The sequence below is a fragment of the Diuraphis noxia genome, unplaced genomic scaffold, assembly GCF_037042655.1.
Source record: "Diuraphis noxia isolate RWA-SAM2 unplaced genomic scaffold, SU_Dnox_SAM2 contig0003, whole genome shotgun sequence".
Taxonomy (NCBI): domain Eukaryota; kingdom Metazoa; phylum Arthropoda; class Insecta; order Hemiptera; family Aphididae; genus Diuraphis; species Diuraphis noxia.
In genome coordinates, this window is record NW_028301713.1 from 31747452 (window position 1) to 31768970 (window position 21519).

Sequence of the window (21519 nt, forward strand, 5' to 3'; positions counted from 1 at the left end):
TCAAAAAACTTAATTACAAACACATCAACATTTAGGCCACATTACATTATGCACGTGTAGGTATTGCCTAAATATTGTCAATAATGTTGGTGTTGTCGACCTATATATCTTACAATCTATACATACAGTGTATAATAAGTAAGTGTGGTAACTTAAAAAGAAAAAAAAATAACATTAATTTCAAAGAAGCAAGGCTCCCAGCAGTGCCACCTGACAAGAAGTTAGGGTTTGAGTTTATTTATTTTATTTTTTATAATTAGGGTTTTTAATTTTTTTAATTTTTTTTTTTTTTTTAATTAGGTATTGAGCAGATCTCTTGGCCATTGCCTTTTTAACCTTTTTTATGACTATTAAAATTTTGTTTGAAAAATTATGAAAATTTTTAGTGGATCTTTAAAATCAGGAAAATGTTGTATATTGTAACTTTTGGTTTTTCGATCAAAAAAGGTAGCGGATCCCTGTCCTATAATAATTACTCGTATTCATATTATGTTTTACATCAAATTTAGAAAATTGGTGAACCTACACGTTTGATTACTTACTAAAATGTACAGAATGTTTCTCGATCGTGATTTTGATCGCGCGTACATATAATAGTTTTTATTATCTACGGTTGCAGTATTACATAGTTTAGCCGTTTTAGGTAACCAACCAACTACCTAAAGTTAAAAGTCTTAAGACATTATACTTTTTGAAGTACAAACGAATACATTTGATTGAAATTTTAAAATATATGAAAACAATTTGACTTTTAAAATTCCATAAATACCTATTATTTTTTTCAAAACAGTTAATGATAAGACTGTTCATTTTACGTGCACTGCTATACTGTTTTTAGACAGTTAATCTATACCATCTCAAGTTTGTATATTATTTAAGTAATTGTATTCTGACCAATATTATGTAATATTAGGTTAATTTCAATTTATTACAGACTTCTATTAATTTTCCAATTGTATGAGCAATGTTTGAATAAATGCAATTCGATATACCTACTTCCCTCTAAATTCTAAAGTAGTATACATATATCACAATCAGATAAGAGAATACAATATTATGTTTGAATGTTTATGTAGAATTGTAGACAGTAGGTACCTAGTTTTTATAAAGCCGTATATATTTTTATTGTTATTGTATATTTTAATTTGTGTAGTTTTAATTGTCTGTGAAATATGTGTTATATACGTTGTATATTTATTATTTATATATACTAATTACCTTTGTATATTCATGCATGCATTGTGTATATTTATTGGTATTTATTTTCAGTTATTAGCTTCTTATATTATTATTTTAAATTCATATTATTTACAATAATGTTCTCAATCTTGTGTCCTGTATGTATATAGGTAGTTTAATTATGGCAATTAATAATAAAAAATAGTAATATTATAATATAATATTATTATGTATTACATACATTTATTATTTATAGTTAGATGTCTCTTGGATTTGTGTAAAATTAATCCTACATTATTGCTGTAAATGAATTGTCTTTATCACAGTTCCATGACGAATATTCATAACTCACATAATAATATTATTATTATAGAACTACATACTTTTATCATAGATATATATTTACTAGTCAGTTATATAATTTTTTTTAGCATTCACTATAATTAAAAAGAAAGGCAGGGGTGTCATTTGAGTAGTTGTAGAGTAAGTTTGCTAATGCAGATAACTCATGTCTCATACAATTGGTGCATACAATTTACCAAAAATGCATTTCGGACTGACTATAATTTTCTGCGTCGGGTAAACATAATTTTTTTTCAATTGCTCTTAATAGTATCGGAAACGTATGGCTTATGGCTATATGATATTATTAATAATTTATCATTGAAATGTAATATAAAAAAATGTTTTAATATTAAATCTATTATACATGAACAATTATTGTAGTACATATATAGTATTGTAAACTTTACTATGCCTGGAATTTTCGATTTTCGGTGACCTTGAATTCTTGGGTGTCTTATTTAAATTTATTTGTATGAAAAAACTGAACGTTTATCGCTTTAATGTTTGTGGTATTTGGCATTATTCATACTTTATACATTATACAATTTTTAATAAACTTAATACACCCACCCATTACCCATATAATTTATTTTAAGTAAACCAAAAAGTAGTCATTTTTGGAGGACACTAAGACAGTAATAGTCGCTTTCTCGTGTTGTATTTTGAGTAATGTAGGTATATTGAGCGCATGTTACGTTTGTTCATTTTTTGATGTACATATTCTCAAAGAAGTAACAATCACTTTTTGCAAATCGTGATGCAATTGGCGCGTCGAAATCCACGTGATCATACTTTCATACCTACCTACTAACACCGGGAAGTTGGCGGGAAATCAGAACTGACGTAAATCAGTCTGTCAACCGATTATTCTCTTTTGAAACAGAATATCTTTATAAAACTCACCAAATGATAAAAAATAATTTTATAGTTTATGATATTATGCAATGTGTAAACATTGCGCAACACGTAAATGTTATCGTAAAATAATAAATTAATGAGTTTATTAATCGTGATAAAGTTTATGTACTTGTATAAATCATGGTGTCTGAACAATGTGATGGTCCAATTTTGACTGAAGTGATGTTTGTTTTAATCACCTACCTACCATATACCTACCTAAATTAGTTTATCGTGGCTTTATAGTAGAAATATACAAGTTGAGTTTGCTTAAAAAAAAAAAGGATTTATTGCTCCTTTGAATCATGATATTTGTTCCATATAATAAAATGAATAGGTATTTATTCAAATTTTTCTAATAGGTTGCAGGTAACAAAATATGAAAAAATGTATTTTGATAATTATTTACTATTATTTTCAAATTTATCTTTGCCAAATAAAATACATTATTAACAAAATAAATTTGCTCATCTTTTTTAAGCTTGCTTGTGATGAAGGTGATAGTTCTTATGTATACGATTTTTTTTAAATATTGCATATTTTAATTATACTAAAAACTTGTTAACATTTTTTTTTGTGTTTAAATTATATAGCTCAAAATATTAAACATTTTATTTATGTGTTCTAAAAACTGTAAACCAGCATTAAAATGAATCACATGATAAAATAATATTATTTTTATTTTTACAAATAATTAACTACACATTCTAATTTAATTTATCAATTAAAACATTAAATACCTATTAAATATTTTAGTCATTATACTAATTGCTAGATTATTGCTCTATTAATACAATATTTTAAATACTAAATTAAGATTTTAGTGAAATAATAAATTTAATTTGTTGACAATGATTTTTTCATTTATTTCTTCGTTCTTAATTAATACGGGGCTTACTCCGTGTTATCTTTTGTCATTGATTATTTTTGAGCTTTTGTAAAGAGTTAATTTAACTTTTATGGTTTAGGATAAATTTAATTGATTCTTTCTGCTATTGATTTCTAATAATTTTTTGATTTATCTAATTTTTGTATCATACATTTATATTATCTATGATTATCAATTGAGTTTCATTCAAAACTGTTTTTTTTTTTATGAATATGTTGATTTATCATAATCATTTTAAACGTAATACCTATAATAAATATCTTACGCTGAGATAAGTATCTCTGTATCCCATCCAGCTTCTATGTGTTTTTATTTTCTTATATCCTTAAAAACATTAGTTGGTCAGTACTCTTAGTAGTAGTTCATATCTTACATGCTTATATAATAGGTAATTAAATATAGGCACGAGGATGTTTTTTTCAATATCTATGCAATATTTAAGGTTTTGATAGTACCTATATGTAATATCAATGAGGTTATCGAAGGTTATAAAATTCATTATCAATCAATGTTTTAAAGTTCGTATAATATATTTTTTACTTAAATATTACCTAGTTTTCAACAAGCTGGAACTCATATAGGAATGTGCATAGTTTGGATTTGCCAAGTTGTGTGTGATGATTTTATACGCCCTTGACATAATATACCTATACGCTGTTCCAATGAACGATCATTTTCATTATTGTTTTGCTCAATGTCTACTTTTGTTGTGCATGACATATATTATATATATTTATAGTATTCTCTAATTGCTCTAGTATTCAAGGTTGTTCTTTCAATTTGTTCAAATGTTAAATACTTCATTGTTCGTTTATTTGTTAAGTTCGGAAATCTCATAATTTGTTTGAGTTAGAATAATAGTATTATAATTGCTTGTCTAATTTTTACTTTTTAATACTGTTATACATTTATTTTAATAATTTAGTATTCAACTTTAATATGGGTTTCTATTCTTATTAAATCGTAATTCGTAGATACTTTTTAACCTAGTTTGTATACATTGGCAGAAATAAATCATCAATTTTACTTTATTCAAGCAACCGGTTTATTGTGACTTCTTTTATTTTGATAAGTACATTTTGTACCTGATTATATTAGACCCCTCTGTTTGATAGTTTTCAAAAACATAATAGGTATTACTCAACAAAATACAAAACCGAGAAAGTCGTATTGCTGTATAGATAATATACAGAGTGTCCCACAGAGATCTGACATTCTGACAAATGAAATAACTTTTGTTCTAATCAATATTTAAAAAAAATGTCTTTTAAATATAATTCATAGACACTTGCGCTACATTTTTAGGATATATTTTTTATTTTTTAATACTGAAAATAAAAAACTTAAAAATTGATAAACATTTTTTTCGAAATATTCAATATAGCCAATTTGTAAATCTGATTTTTAGAAAAAATTATATGGTAAAAACACTTATTTAAGTTAAATGGCTGATTTTTTACAATTTTTTTTAAATATCAATATTTTCGTTAGGTAAGTAAATTACGATCTAGTTTATGTTAGAAACCTTGCAATTTCAAATAGGTAATAATAAAGTTTTTAAAAAATCTTTTATAAGAACATTTTTAAATAAGTGCATGTTAAAATCTAATTATTTTTTTATTGTATTTATGTTAATAATATGTGATGTATAAACTATAAATTACTATAATTTACCTAACGAAAATATTGATATTTAAAAAAATTGTAAAAAATCAGCCTTTTGACTTAAATAAGTGTATTTATCATATACATTTTTCTGAAAATCAAATTTACAAATTGGCTATATTGAATATTTTGAAAAAAAAATTTATCAATTTTTAAGTTTTTTATTTTCAGTATTAAGAAATAAAAAATGTAGCGCAAGTGTCTATGGATTATATTTAAAAGAAATTTTTAAAAAATATTGATTAGAACAAAAGTTATTTCATTTGTCAAATCTCTTTGGGACACTCTGTATAAAAAATATATTCGGTGTATTTGGCCATTGGACAGGTATTGGACAGGCATTCGGAGATATTAGTTGGAATGTTGTATTTGGCTCTTTTTTCATTAAATTGGCGACGTTCTAATAGAAGATGTTTGATAAAGATTTCGGATCCATGAGTGATGCATGATTCTGGGTCTGTTTTATCCATGAGGTGTTTGTGGGTATACCAGGTATGTCTAATCCTTAAAAGAATTAAAATTACGTCTTGTTGTTATGTTAGATTTACTGGGTTAATCCATCTATCGGTGGTGGGTTTAATCTCTCTTAATTTATCGTCCCTCAATAAATGCCATTCCTATTACACCATTATAAGTTTGTTATGATATTTTTAGCTTCTCTTTTAAGGTCATCTTGGAAAGAAAATATAATATTTCGATGGTTTGATCACCGGTTGCTTGTTTCGCTACCATGTCTGCTCTTTCGTTCCCCTCTATTCCGGTGTGGCTAGAAATCTATGTTAGCGTTGTATGTTTGTTAGTAGTGTTGAGGAGGTTTATAATATTATTGATTATTTCATTATTCTTTTTAGGACTTTGGATACTTATTAGTGTACTCAGAGAGTCGGTTAGTATGTTGAAGGAGTTATTAGGCATTTCATTGATTAGATGGATTGCTTTTTGGATCGCTAAGGCTTCGGAAGTAAATATACTGTTTAGGATAGGTAATCTAAATTTGTATACTGAACCATTGATTATAATATATTATTGCAAATGCGATGCTGGTTTCGGTTTTGGATGCGTCAGTAATAACTATTTTTTGATCTTCATTTTGTATTTTTTCTTTGAAAAGGTTTCTAAATATCTGAGGGACAGTGTTTCCTTTGTTGCTTTCAGCAAAGCTAAAATCAATTACAAAATTATTTGGTCTCTAAGGGGCTTTTGTCAAAATTTTGGATTTATACAATTTTTATAAATTGCCTGTACTATGAGCTTTATAAAAGTTTTCTATGCGTTTGCTAATTGGTTTGCTTATGCTGGTCTGTAGATATATGAATTGTTGTTTCTCTTGTCGAATGAAGATTTATAGGTCAATTTGTTAGGATATAAGGTTATTTTGAATGCGTACTGTATAGTTCAAGTAATTAACGTATTTTTCCTATAGGGATGTCTCCCCGGTAGCGTAATAAACTTTTGATCTGGCTACTTTTAAATTCATATGTTATTAGACGTTGGTTATTGTTTTGAATTGTCTCGAGTTTTTCTAAACTTATTGTTTTTTCCTTATCGTATATAATAGCACCGTATTCTATTTTAAATTTATTTAGAGTTTTATAAGCATTGTGAAGAATTTTATTTTTATTTAAATTTTATTTAGTGGTATTAAAAGTATTTGTTTTTAAAAATGAAAAGTACTTGTTCCAGTTCAGATTTTTGTCGAAAAATATTCCAAGGATTTTGATATTATTGACTGTGGGTATAATTACATTGTTAAGTTTTATTTCTAGTTTTGGTGCTTTTTTAGTTTTCATAGAGAAAACTTTGCATTTGGATTTAATTGGTGAAAATCTAAAACCATTTATTTTGCTACAATCATTTATGATATCTACGCTAAGCTGAATATTTTCTAGAATGGATTTATTGTTTTTGCCTTTGCAATGTAAATTAATATCTTCTGAAAATATATTGATATATGTGGGCAGTTATATTATCTTAGTAATTTTGTTAATCGCAATTAAAAAGTGTGTGACACTAATGGGGGAACCTTGTACAACCCCATTGTCTGGGATGAATTCTTCTGAGGACGTGTTGTTGACTTTTACAACGAATAATCCGTCTGATTGGAAATATTGTAGGTATGTATATGAATGTTGCCGTGGATTCTCCAATTGTATAAAGTTTTAAGAACTTTATAACGCCATACGGTATCGGTATTGTAAGTCTTGCATAGGTATGTCAAGACATATCATACTTTGTTTCGTAATTAATGTGTCGTGAATTTCAGTTTCAATAATGGTTAAGCAATCGGCTGTAGTCAATTTGCACCAAAATTGACCCAAAATATTTACAACATGTGTAATTTGCATTATTTTTTTAAAATGCGTTTGTAATTTGCACCTGCAAAATAAAGATATGTAATTTGCACCATCCTGAGGTAGTAAGAAATAGGAATTGGCACCAAAATTAAAATCGATTATTTTTTCGATAGTACAAACTTACAAGTTTTTATATCCTAATATAAATTTAGCTTAGTTTTTATTTATAAGGTAGCTGAGCTTATACACATATTGATGTAAGTACTTAGCTTATATACAATTATATAGTTATGAATATAAAAAAGTAAAACAAAATAAATAATCATTTTGGTGCAAATTACAAACTCCCAAGCAATCGTATAGGTACTTCATTGTTTCCTAAAACCTAATTGTTTTTCCCCTAAGAGATTTCTTTTCCAGGTGCCGTCTGAGTCTGTTGTTAATTATTATTTCTAATAATTTATTTAATGTACAGAGGAGAGATGTAGGCCGATAACCTTCAATGGTGTGTTGATTATTTGATAATTTTGGAATAGAGATTATTATTGCTTTCTTCCATTTTTTGGGGAATTTGTTGGTCTGATAGAGGTTATTGAATATTTTTAAAATTAGGTTTATTCCTTGTATAGGTAAATTTCGTATATGAAGTCTATAGGAATATTGTCGGGACCACAACTCTTGATTTTGGATTTATTGAGATTTAACATTATTTCGCTAATTGCAATTTCATTATATAATGCTCTTAAGTCTTCGTCTATGTGGGTGAGATCACTTGCAATGTTTTAAATGTATTGTAATTTGTATTATCTTATATATATATAATATATCTTACGATGTATTTATATTACTATTTGTAAATAATTTTTCTTTTTTGTAAGTTTGGTATTAAATTTTTTTTTAATTTTTGACTATTGTATTATATAATATAATATAATTCTCACGTTCCTAAATATAAATGTTGTGGCTTTACGTGAAATTTCTTTTTTAATTTTGACTAAGAACAACTTATGAGTAAACTTGTATTAAACTTGCAAGCTATAATTATCAACATATTATAACTGTATACATTTTCAACTAAAAAATAATTTTCATTATTCATTGATTTTTGTGATTTTGACGAAATTTGATATTCTCGCTTATAAAAATAATCGTGACTAGATTTTTGAGTTTTAATTGCGTTAAAAAAAATCTTTGAAGCGCTTTGTGCAACATGTAATAGGTACTCAAGATTATTTTAATTAAAAAAATCAACTTCATTATAAATCTAATACATTAAACACCCCCAATTTGAATCTAAAATAATACTGATAATAATAATAATAATAATAATATTGATTTATTAGCAGAATTAGAGTTTATAGTAGGTTAATTAACATTTGTTTCTGCTTCGTTTATCACAAACCTTGTGACGATTGACTAGAGTCAACATATATTTTAATATAAGCATTAAACAATATAATTCAGACATAACATAAAGTGAATTTTAAAATTAGTAATTAAATAAATGAATATATAAACTAAATAATTTTAATAATGTAAGTACTATAAGGTCAAAAATTATAAATACAAATAAATAAAAATAAAAAGAGATAATAAAATAGATACACATAATTTGTTTTATATAGTATGATGACATTACTTAGAAGCCATTTTTTAATTAATAATTTAAATCGAACATGCTTTTTACAATTCCGAATATATGCTGGAAGCTTTTTGAATAATTTTATTCCAATCATTAGATGACTGTCATACAATTTTGTAGTATTAGCTTTGGGAATTATGAAGTGCTCGGCTTGAGTATCATATTTATGTTCAACTGGTTGTAATAAGCTTTTTCTGGTTATATAATACAATATTTTTTTGAAATAGTGTTGTTTTACAGTTAGAGTTAACGTTTCGTTTTTTATTAGTTTACAAGGAGTTAAACTAGATTTTTTATGTATGATTCTCAAAATTGTGTTCTGTGCTAACTGAATGCTTGTTGTTGAGGTTTTAACTGCTCCCCCCAACTCCCAAGCTATAATTGCATATTCTATTAACGATTGAGTTAGTGTAAAACTAGTATTTTTTGACCAGAGAATATTTAAAAATTGCAAAAACGCCATGTATAGTAAGTGACAGAAGGTATATTTATTATTTTTATTTATTCATGTTTGAAAATTATTTATTCACAATAACATCGTATTGTATGACGTATGTAGACATTAATACATTATAACATCATACGATATTGTTAACTATTTGTACAAGTTGTTTGATGATAAACAAAAAAATAAAATAAAATATAAATATTTTGTATATTATCTAGTAAATAATAATTTTTATTTTATTTTTTTAGATAAATTATTATGGACGCTGGATTTAAAGAAGAGCGGCCTCCTCATCCTAGAGCCAAAGCCAATATTTTTGAAATCCTCACATTTGGGTAATTTATTTATCATAAATAAATTATATACAAGTATTTTTACTCCGTCAAAAAGACAGCTTAATTCTTAGTTTGGTAAATTTAATTTAAACGGATTATATAATCAGTCAGTAGTCGGTACTATTAATATAGTGAAGATTTTAAAATACGTGCACATTTAAGTTATTCTAGTATACTTACTATGATTTAGTGTGCAAAATGTTTTTGATAACAATTTTTTTTTTAATGAACTATTTTTTTTTTATCAAGAACAAAATGCGAATGAATACTATATGGCTATTTTAAAATTTACGTAACAGGAAATATGCAGATAACATTTTACTAAATTACATGCACGTGCAACATAAGTTTTTATCTTTAATTAAAATTATATTATTCCCTTATTAAAATAAAATAGTTTTATAAATAATAAAAAATGTATAAAGAAAATGTAATACAATATCTATTTACATTTTTAAGTACTCAGAAATACCTAGGTACCTATACCTTGTTATCTCTGAGACAAAATATTGGTTATTTCAATGGTATCTCTGAACCTTAGATCGTTACTTGTAAAAGGCCCTTTGAGATCTAAACTTAGCACAATTGGTACCTATTATCTTACAGACCATCTTAGTTGAAATCTTTGGAATTTTTCTTAGTGTACCTACTTGTTAAATGTTAGATTTTAAAATACGTCCAGTGTTTACTGCAAACAATTTTTATATTTATTATTATACACAATACGCACTATTTTTTTAATATTTTATTTTAAATAGGTAATAGGTAAGATTATTATTTATTAGGAAAGTGAGATAAGGAATACTGAATAGGCTTTTACATTTAAAATAACGATAAATAAATCTTATTTGAGAATTATTGAATAATATTATAAATTTAATGATATTTACATTAGCAATACACATGTAAACGGGGAGTCCCGCGATGATTTACCCATTGTAATATCTCACGTAATAAGGAAAATACCAAAATCCTGGTTTTGTAATAAGACTCACAGGGATAAGAACTACAATTATTTCATTTTTTAATTTATTTTAATGTTTTAGTAAAAAAGATAAAAAAAATAAAAAAATGTATTTAATTATTCCCAACTAAAATTGACTAGAAATATTGCATACAAAGATTATGCATGCGGGTGTCATGCAGCTTCGCATACTCTAAATAAGTTGAAACGCTAACAAATAAATGCGTTATAGTATAGGAATTATTTATCAAAAGTAATCTCAATTTAATCTTCGTCACATTGAAACAATTCTAAGGAAATTATTTAAAGATCCATTTTGGCTGTCTAGACGACTCCTGGTAAAATGCATATTTATAAATAAAGTAATTTTGTATCAGTTACTCGTTACTTTGTACGTTATTACTCAACACACGCGAATAATTTTATTTAAGAGTAAATATTTGCTTTTTAAAATTATAGGTATTAATTTAGTATTTAAATCAAAGAAATGTGCATAGTATAATCCTAATGACCGTGATATAAAGTAGGTACCTACATTGCAGAGCAGTGAGTTCCTATTATTACCTACTATGCGTTGCATAAGATAATAATATATTTTATATTATGTCTGGCTTGTTGCTGTTGGAAGTTCTAGAAAATATTTCACTTGCAATTCATGACATAAATTTATTGTTTTATAACAAATTTAATACACTTAAGTTTATTAAGAATTTGATGTTAAAAAAATAGATGTTTCTCAATACCTGAAAAAATTAAAATTAAAACTGTAATTTTACAACATTTTTGTCAACTTAAAATTTTTGATGATTTTTGTTTTTTATTAACTTGCCTAATACCCGAAATATGCACTAAACTTAATATAGGTATTTTTATGCTAGTAATTAATTTTAAGTTCAATATAGAAAATTATAGGTTAAAGTCATGTTTCTGTCATATATGTAATGTTTATTATATAAATTGGACAATTGGACTAGAAAACATTATAATTTATGTACTAAACAGTATATTTCTTAACTTATATTGAATACATTGCTTGTTAACTCTGACCGTATTAAATAATAAATTAATAGAAATATATTTCATAGTTAAATAATTATATTAAGTACTAATTTATTCTTTTATTCAGGTGGACTTTAAAGCTCTTCAAAACCGGACGAAAAAGAGATTTAGAAGTAAACGATTTATATACAACATTAAATGATCATTCTTCAGCATCATTAGGAAATGAATTGGAAAAGTAAATTTACATAAAAATTTATTTATGAACTTAATCATATAGGTATATTAATACATATTCCATTTTTAAGGAGATGGAAAATAGAATTAACTAAAGCAAAACAGTCAAATCGACAGCCTAGTCTATTAAGAGCTTTACTTCAAATGTTTGGACCTAAGTTAATGTTATATGGATTTTTACTTTCAATTGTTGAAATTGTATTAAGGTAAGCATTTATAAAACTCTGAATTGGTAGATGTTAAATGCTTGATTGTTTAATCATTTTATAAATCAAAATGTACTCGTTAATTAATATAAAGTTCATAAATATGACCATTAAAAAAACTAGAAAATAATTTTTCTACTAAGCCATACTATTGACTTATAAGAATATTATTATTTAAGGGTTTTAAACCTAATTAGGGAAGGGATATACTATTCTTAGATGAACACAGTTATATCTTGATAGTTATAAAATAAATCTAACTTTTATATTTTAGCATAAATGTACTTATATATTCTGTTAAATTAAAAATAAATATATATTTACAACAACTACTAGTCGACCTTAAATAAGTTTACGTGAAAGAATTTTAAATTATCTAGAAATGGTTATGTTAGGTTAGATTTATTTTGTATGTATGTGAATAAAAATTAAAAATTTTAAAAATTGTATTTTGTTATTTAAAAGAATAATAATAATTTGAGGTTATTGATTTGAATTATTATGTCAACCAGTCGGAAGTTGATTATTTCCTAGATTAATTATACATATTTTTTTATATCATATAAATATATATGATAATATAGATAATTAAATGATTAAACACTCGAGATTTATCTAATTAATATACATTTGAAAGTGATAAATTAATTATTATCTAGTTATTGGTTAACTTATAACTTTAAGAGCCAGTACCTTCTTTGATTTACATAATTTGTTATTTTAGTCTTTCATATAGACATAACAATATATTGATATTGTAGAAAATTTAAAAGGTATTCACTTTTGTTAAATTAATATGAACTAAAAATACCATAGATTAAAAAAAATATTTCATGGCTAAAAATGAATATTGTATAATAAAATAAATTAAAATATTATAGAAATACTTATACCTACTACAGTTTACTGAATATGTAAAAGTTATGGAATGAATCAAAATATATGATTTATTATTAAAAAAGCACTATAATCTTCCCCATGGTCAGGAGGAGCCCCATGTCTACTTATTACATTACTTATATTTGTTTTTCATAATTTTATGGCATGCAGGGAAAGAAAAATTTAAGGCCTTACCAAAAATATTTCCCAGGGCCCCAAAATATGCAGTGCCGTCCTTAGTTTTTTTTTTTTTTTTTTATTTTAAACATATAAGATTTTCCTAGCCATAAGGCTATCTAAATCTATGGATAATTTTGAAGATGAAGATATTAAAACATATTTTTTTAAACATTATCATTTCATCGAACTTGTTGAAAACTGAAAACCATCATGATATTAAAAAAAAATTAATTTTTGTTTGAACAATTAATGTTAAAAATAATAAAAATAAAAATGTCTAAAAGTAAAACATTGAATGAGTTCATCTCGTAGGTATATGTATTATGTTTATGTATGATACACATAAAAATTAATCTTTATTGTAATTTGTAATAGATGTGTTCAATTCATAGTTGATTGATAAGATTTAATCTAAAATATTCTGAACAAAAGAGATGTGTTGATCAGTATCTATTAATAAGACGTTTTATCTGCTTGTGTTGGCTTTGTTATACAAATTTACAATTAAACAAAAACTGTTTTACGCTGGACAACTTACTATTATACTCCCTTTGTATTTATATTAGAATTATCTAAATTCCTCAATGGACAGGAAAAAACTTTATCTGTGTCATAGACTTAACATTTTTTTGATACCTAATAATTACCTAATAATTAAATTAAAAAATAACATAAAAAACCTTATGTCCTCTAACAGATCACTTGAACTGTAATAATTTTGGTAATTATTCTATAAATATAAAGGAAATTACAGTTGATTCATATAAAACAATTTTTGTTGTGTTGTACATTTGTAAGATGGAGATAACTCATGCAGGTGTAGTGTCCTCTTAATAAATGTAGATGCTTGAAATTGTAATCAAATGTTTATATACACATTTACTACATAAAATGATAAGATTAAAAAAAATAATAACTTGTTTATTTTTAATCTGTATCAATCCCCTCCCCTAAATAGGTAGCAAGCAGTAAACTCGTAGAAAATTTTTATAATACATGTAACAAGTATACGATAATATAAAATATGATTTTAACATTTTATTAAATTATGGACAATTGGAAAAACCAGCACCAACATCCTTCTAAAAAATATCGAATTTAATTTAACGTAAAATATTTATCAGTCAACATAAACTATTTTTTTAGGAATACATTTTTTCCATGTTTTATTCGCTCAAAATTGTTTTTTGTATACCACAATTTTAGTATTTTATCATGTTTAGAAAATAAAAATTGCATTCTATTTTGCCACATAGACATTTTTATCTGTTATTTTTTATAAATAAGTGCTTATTGTTATTTGTAATATTTTTTTAATGTATATTTATAGTTTAAAGGTTCTGTAAACTGCACTTCTTTAAGATATCACTACATCTGATGCAATTATTATATTCATATCCATTAACCTCAATTTAAAAAAATTGTTGTTTTTATTTATATTTACAATATTATGATACATAAAAATTACACTTGAAGAGAATAAAAATAACCTATACTATATTCTTTAACAATTTATTGAAGTATAAAAGCATTAAAGAAGTTGAATAATTTTATGTAGTAAAAAATTATATTTATGAATTTAAATTATTTATTTTTAGTGTAAGCTAAAGAAAGTATTAAAAAACCATATATTATGTTTATGTTTATATTAAATATTAACATAAATGAGTTTAGGTCATTAATATACAATTAGATGTTTCATAATGCCAAGGCTAGATATACATTTGTAAAATTTATTACGACTGCCAATTACAAAAAATACATAGTTACATACTTTTGAGCTTTGTATTAGGTATACATTATATATTGGTTGAATTGTACCTAGATCTTCTTTAGATATTCGTAATATGTTCATATATCAGCATTGTTGTTCATACAAAACTTCACGGTGAATCAATGATTTTATTTTTACTATAAATTTATTTGATTGTGAACTGCCAAATTCATTTTGGGAGATAGTGGTTTTTTTTTTTTATAAGAGAACTCATTTTTAATACATTTGAATTATATTTTTAGATTACAAGCTAAGATTAGTCTTTACAGTGATCTAGTTTTTTTTTATTGAGGTGGAGGGAAAATAAAAAAGTTAATTTGTAAAAATCTAAAACCTGTAAGACTAGATCAAAATTGTTTTTTAATTAGATGCTATTTTGAACTTGAGTAATATGCCAAAGATTATAACAAATTAAAAATAAAATATAAAATGGAACTGCCGAGTTACTTCTTTTTTTTTCATGTAAATTGTATCATGTATTTTTATTATTTCTTAATATTTATTTTATTTTGCTTATATTCAACTTCTATAATAACAAATATTGAATTAAAATAATATTATTTGGCCAATGTCAACTTAAGAGGACATTACATCCGTATTGTTTCTGTCTTACAAATGTAAAAACTCATTTGAGTGAGGAAAGAAAAAGCTACAGTCTTAAACTCATTAATAAGAAACACAATTTTCACACTATAAATAGGAGAAAATTTTACTGTTCAAAGTTTTATTTATATAATGTCCTTCAATAATGTTTTACATTATTTATCATACAGGAATATAGTACATTATTAGTAGTCTCATTTTCATAGCCATTATGTAATGTATACGTAAATGTAGTGCTTCTACATTTATGTGTTCTGTTATTTGTTTTTACTATTAATTTTTAAACCTTTTTAAAAATTTACTCTAGTCTTATTTTTTTGGATATTAGTAATTTCAGCCTCAGAACTATTGAATAATTAATAGTGTAATTTATATGATACAGATGCATTAATGCTTGTTGTAAAACTATCATTCATAGATTTTAATGCTTGTGTATGTTTTGTTAAATATTTTTTTTTATGCTTAATTTTTCATTTTTATGCCATTATCTCTACAATATACAATATATAAATAATGTTAAAATTACATTGATTTATTAAAATTAATTTTATTTTGGTTTAATATTCAAAAAATCAAATAATAGAATACATATTTTATTAGTTAGAGTTAGGTATAATGTTCATAATTAATTTACCTATTTTCTGTGATAACATATTTTTAACTTCAGACATACAATAACACATTTTAATTTATTTTTTAATTTGGTATTCTTGTAGTATGCTACTTAGCTACCTAAAAACTAAACATGAGTATTTATTTACAAAAATTGTTGTAATATGCTTCATACTATTTAATTGCAATTTATTAATGTATAATTTACTTAATATATTAATGATTATCATAATTGTCAAGTATTGTAAAATATTATTGTATTGTTATAACTACAAAAATATCTGCTGTCATGTTATTTTTATGTCATCTTAAAATAAGTAAATTGTTATCTTGATGGATGTTGACCAGTTATCATAATGACTTAAATCATGGATATTTTCCAATACTAAAATAAAATAAAATAATGATATCCATAAGAATATTACAGGTATGTAACAGTTTCTGGTAGGTAGCATACTTCACGAGTACCTGAAATTTTTACCTTTATCTTCAATATTTTTTCAGACTTTCTTATCTAATTTATAGTTTTTTATAAACGTATCAAATTGTACATTTTATAACTAGGTAGGACTAAAGGAAGATCTTCTTTTGAATTTATTTGTGTTTATATATTGAAAATAATATTATTAGGAGTTTAATTTTATAACAAGGACATGGTGTTTTATTTCATTTATTTTATACTTTATAGAAAGCATTATAAGAAACTAGAGTTAAGTTCGATATTTATTTTGAATTATAATTTGATTGTAATTTCAATAATATGATGCTTTATTTTATTATAAAGAAATATGTCGTAATATTTTGCCCCTATGTTTGGAATTTTATATTCATAACAATACAGTACCTAATGTTCAATTACTAAGTTACTTTGCAAAATGTATTGTTTAAATACTAATTGTTTTATAGTAGGCATTATATTTTTGTTTTAATCATTTTATTCTATTCCTAAAGAACCAATTTTTCTTAGATTTCTGAATACTGTTTAACAGCTATTTTTTTATTCATCTGTGTTACCCTTGTATTGGTTGTTCAGGATGATTCAACCCATATCTATTGGTTACCTGATTGGTCATTTTGATTCACCATCCACTACTGACTTATATACAGCAACTCTGGCTGCAATTGCATTGCTGTTATCTACATTGTTGTGCACAATTGGAATGCACCAATATATGCTTGGTCAAGTTGAAATCGGTTTTAAAATACGTGTAGCTGTGACCACTATTATCTACTCAAAGGTACACTCAACCAATAAAAAAATCTATCAAAATTAAAAATAATAATGATATTAGATAGAATTAATACAATTGAAGATTCATCTTTGATTTGATGAATTCTTAAGTTCTTTGTCAATGTAGTTTCTGATATTTATATAATAGCAGTTTTATATTACATAGCATTGTAGTTGATGTTGTGGTCTTTGCTTATTTTGTTGACCTTCTAGTTTTTTCCATCTTCTCTTTACTTTGCATTTTTAACAACCAATTAAAATAAGCTTGTAAGATTTGTATTTACTTCATGCACAAAGTCTGTTATATTTCAAACTAGAAGAGTAAAATGCTTAATAAATGCTGTAATATTACATAGTTTGATATAGTAAATTAATGAATCTATATTTTTATTGTGGTATTAATATCAATATGTGTTTGCATTAATAATTTTAATTTATAACATACTAATATGATTTCTAATTGAATTTTATATTTTCAATTCAAAATTTACTTTTCAATAAAATATACTACAAGTTGAATTGATTTTATTCTATACTGTTGGTGTGTTAGTATAATACATTATTCATAAAGAAAACCTATAATACCTATTAATGATATTAAATATTTTTAATCATGATTTAGTTCATCATAGCTATTTTAAATAATGATTTTTTTACTCTATTTTTAATATGTTATATATAGGTACATCATATTATCATTAAGTAAATGATGATATGCGTACATCATATTAAATTTACAAAGTATTAATATGATAAAAGTATATGTTAGAGAGAATTTAACCCATCCCAAGGATTAGGCTAGGTTGCCCTCTTGGCCCTTAATATATTTTTTTTATGGTAATGATTTAAACTATTCCCAATATTATATGCTTTATTGAATCTAAATTTAACTAAATATTGTTTTTATATAATAGTGCTCTTATATTTGATAATTATCTGAACATGCATAGATAAATTTAACTAGTACTTAATAATTTAATTTTAAGAATAATAATCTAATTATTTGCATAATATTTAATTACTTGTACTTATTAAAAAAAAAACCCTATTTTAAGATAATATGTTATAATTGTAGTATCTTTGAGTTTAGTTTCTATTATTTAAATATAAAAAAAAAATAAATTTTTAGATTTTAAATTTTGTAAAGGGGACTTTTTACAATATTCTAATCCATACTTATTATAGAAAATAATGCTGTTGTATTGAAATGTATCAAATAAAACCATATAAATTACTATTTAATAATAGGTAATGGTTGACAAAAATTATAGCTAGACATTTAAAGTATTAACATTATATTTGACAAAAAGATTTAAATAGGTAAATAAAAGGTTCTATATAATATGTAGGTATACAATCAGCTTAAATATTATAACATTTATTGACAAAAATTAATAAATCATACACATACAGTTCCAACATCAGTGCAGTGCTAACTTTCTTTGTTGCCCTAGGTCAATAATATTTGGCACCCTTATTAAGCATACACATTTAAACATTTTCCGTCCTAGGGCACTTCATTACAGCTCTATCCATTTCTATATAATTTAATTAGTTTTATCATTTTATTTCTATGTATTTAGTTGTATAATGTCGATTTCTCTTGGGGCTGTCATATAGTATGCGGTCTACCGCGATTTAAGAATATAGTATGCGGTCTACCGCGAATAAATAAATTAAAAATATCATAATATTATAGTATAATATTGTAGTAAAAAATTAATCATTAAAAATGTATTTTTTTTTGACATCCCTTTCTCTTACAACGTAAAAATCTCTTTTCCTTACCTCTCTCCTTACGTAGGTATAAATAGCACTTCCACACTTAATACATTCGACATTTTCATTATTTGCCACAAGATTTTTGCTAGTTAAAAAAATTGTGGTAGATTCATCACTACTAATTATTATTACTTTTGCCAACATATTGGGTGTATAAAGTATGGTGTTAAAATGTGGTGTCGCGCAATTATAAATGGCATACTGAGCTATTGAGCCAATACTTTTACAAAATGTTGAAGTATTGTTATCTGTATATAATGCAATTAAGATAAAGTGTATCTAAAAAATAAAAAAATATTAAAGTGTATTTATTAAAATTTAAAAATAATAAACTCAATAAGCCTAATATGTAAAAACCGCAGGTAGACCACATCCTACAGCAACCGCTAGAACACATTTGCCAGTAGACCGCATACTATATGACAGCCTCTCTTGGCTTCCACCATGTAGATCATGCTAGTTTCATTTAAATATCGGTATTTTAATTTTTTTATTCATAATGGCCGTTTTATTGGGTATTTTTAAAGTTAGAAATCTGTCTAAAAATATAATATCTACAATTACAGTCAACAATACTAAACAACAACATAGGTACAAGAAGGAACAATATTAAATTATTTATAATATTTTTAGTTTAAACTTTTTTTTCTTTTTTCTGATTATGTTTGTTAGTTAAATTCTTGATTTTATATAAGATGAAAAAATTGCATTTTTATTTGTTGAGTACATTTTTGTTTTATTACATCATTCTAAGAAAAGTATATAAAAATCATAATTAAAGCTTATGCAATTGTACATCAAAAAGCATAGTTATTACTTATTAGTTATAAACTAATCTACAATGGTATGAAATATTAACTTTTAAAAGTAGTGTTTGCTCTCCCACATTTATACTACTGATTATATTATTTTATAATTAGATAATAAAATACATAGTTACTATTATGCTTAATACTATTTGTATTTGTACTAATTTCATATAATTTGTAATTATTTTTATTATATATGAAACATGCATTTTTCACTTTGCGCTTAAATGATATTTTAATTAGATGTTTAGTAGTTTTTATTAATAATTTGTGTTGTGTATTGTACGCATATTAATATACATATTTATAAACACTAAAAATATTTGCAAAAACAATTTTATTTTAAGCGCATGATTCTATATTTTTTTATTAAAAATAAAATAGTTAATTTAAATTTGATAAAATGTTTATGAAAATAGATTACGAACACTAGTGATAAAACTACCTAAGTTTAGTAAGCCAATTATTAAATTTTTCATAATACTCTTTTTAAAATTAAATTAATAATGAACCAGTAATGACTGTAATTAATGTTAAATATTATTTATTTTATTTTAGTTATATCCTTATTAATAATAGTTAGAAGTTAAAACTCAGAAAAGAAATTGGTTTTCAGCTATATTTTAGAAGAACATATTAAATATACATATATGGGACATAACAAATTAGATATTTTTTAATTAACTGTGTTGATTATTAGAGAATATTTTTTGTGTTTGATATGACTTATATAGTGTATGCCAGCCGATCTTCTTGGGTCGTATAATTGCACAATTTGAACCAGACAAACCATCAGATCAGTCTTCTCGTCTTGGGATATTTTATGGGAGTTGCTTGTTGGGAGCTGTTGCGTTGAAGACTTTTGGTTTCACCGCCTACGATATGCTCACCACGCATATGGGCATGAAGATGCGCGTGTCTACGTGTTTTCTCATTTATAATAAGGTACCTTTGCGGTCCTTTTCTCTATAACAGTATTTAATTAACCCTACACGAGTGTGATTGCTTAATGCATTTTCCTGGCAAACAAAAGATAGCATTTTAATTTCATTTTGAGTATTAAATATTTAAAAAATATATTATTTTTAAATCTGTTTTGTCTATTACAATCCGTTTCAATTACTAAAATCAAATCTTTCTGTATAAATATTGACTGTAATTTTAATATAATGTAACCTTTTTTAAAGTTCATAAATTAAAGTTATTTTTGTATTATAGTTGCATTATTTTCAGGGTTCAGGACTTATAGCATTTGCATATCCACATATCAATCATAAATTATGTAAAACATACATATTTTAGAGGTTTTTTTTTTTGTCATACTGACGTATATTCAACAATTATTGACAATTAATAACAACATTTGTTTTGAGTGTAGTTATTTGTGTATTTATCTGTCACAAAAATGTTTCAGATTTACAAATACTCAACAAAAGCAATTTGAAATTATTAAAAACCATGTAAGTAGTTATCTGGGATGGTAAATTGAAAAACATCTGATATGCATATTTATCTATAGGCTACATTTGTTATCGTTCGATAAGTGAAG

At 24.6% G+C, this 21519-nt stretch overlaps 1 protein-coding gene across 4 annotated transcripts in view; it reads left to right on the forward strand.

Annotated features, from left to right (window-relative positions):
• The window catches only part of LOC107163262 (ATP-binding cassette sub-family C member 4-like), a 56974-nt gene that overhangs the window by 23923 nt on the left and 11532 nt on the right, over positions 1-21519 (forward strand). Inside the window, exons 2-5 of one of the 4 annotated variants that reach the window (XM_015510586.2) lie at positions 9608-9694; positions 11785-11895; positions 11966-12100; positions 17182-17386. In XM_015510586.2, coding sequence (XP_015366072.2) covers positions 9618-9694; positions 11785-11895; positions 11966-12100; positions 17182-17386 — 528 coding nt within the window. In that variant the 5' untranslated portion in view covers positions 9608-9617. Of the gene's footprint in view, positions 1-9607; positions 9695-11784; positions 11896-11965; positions 12101-17181; positions 17387-20704; positions 20916-21519 lie in introns of those variants that run through there. The other 3 variants (XM_015510584.2, XM_015510585.2, XM_015510588.2) reach the window with 3 other exon arrangements.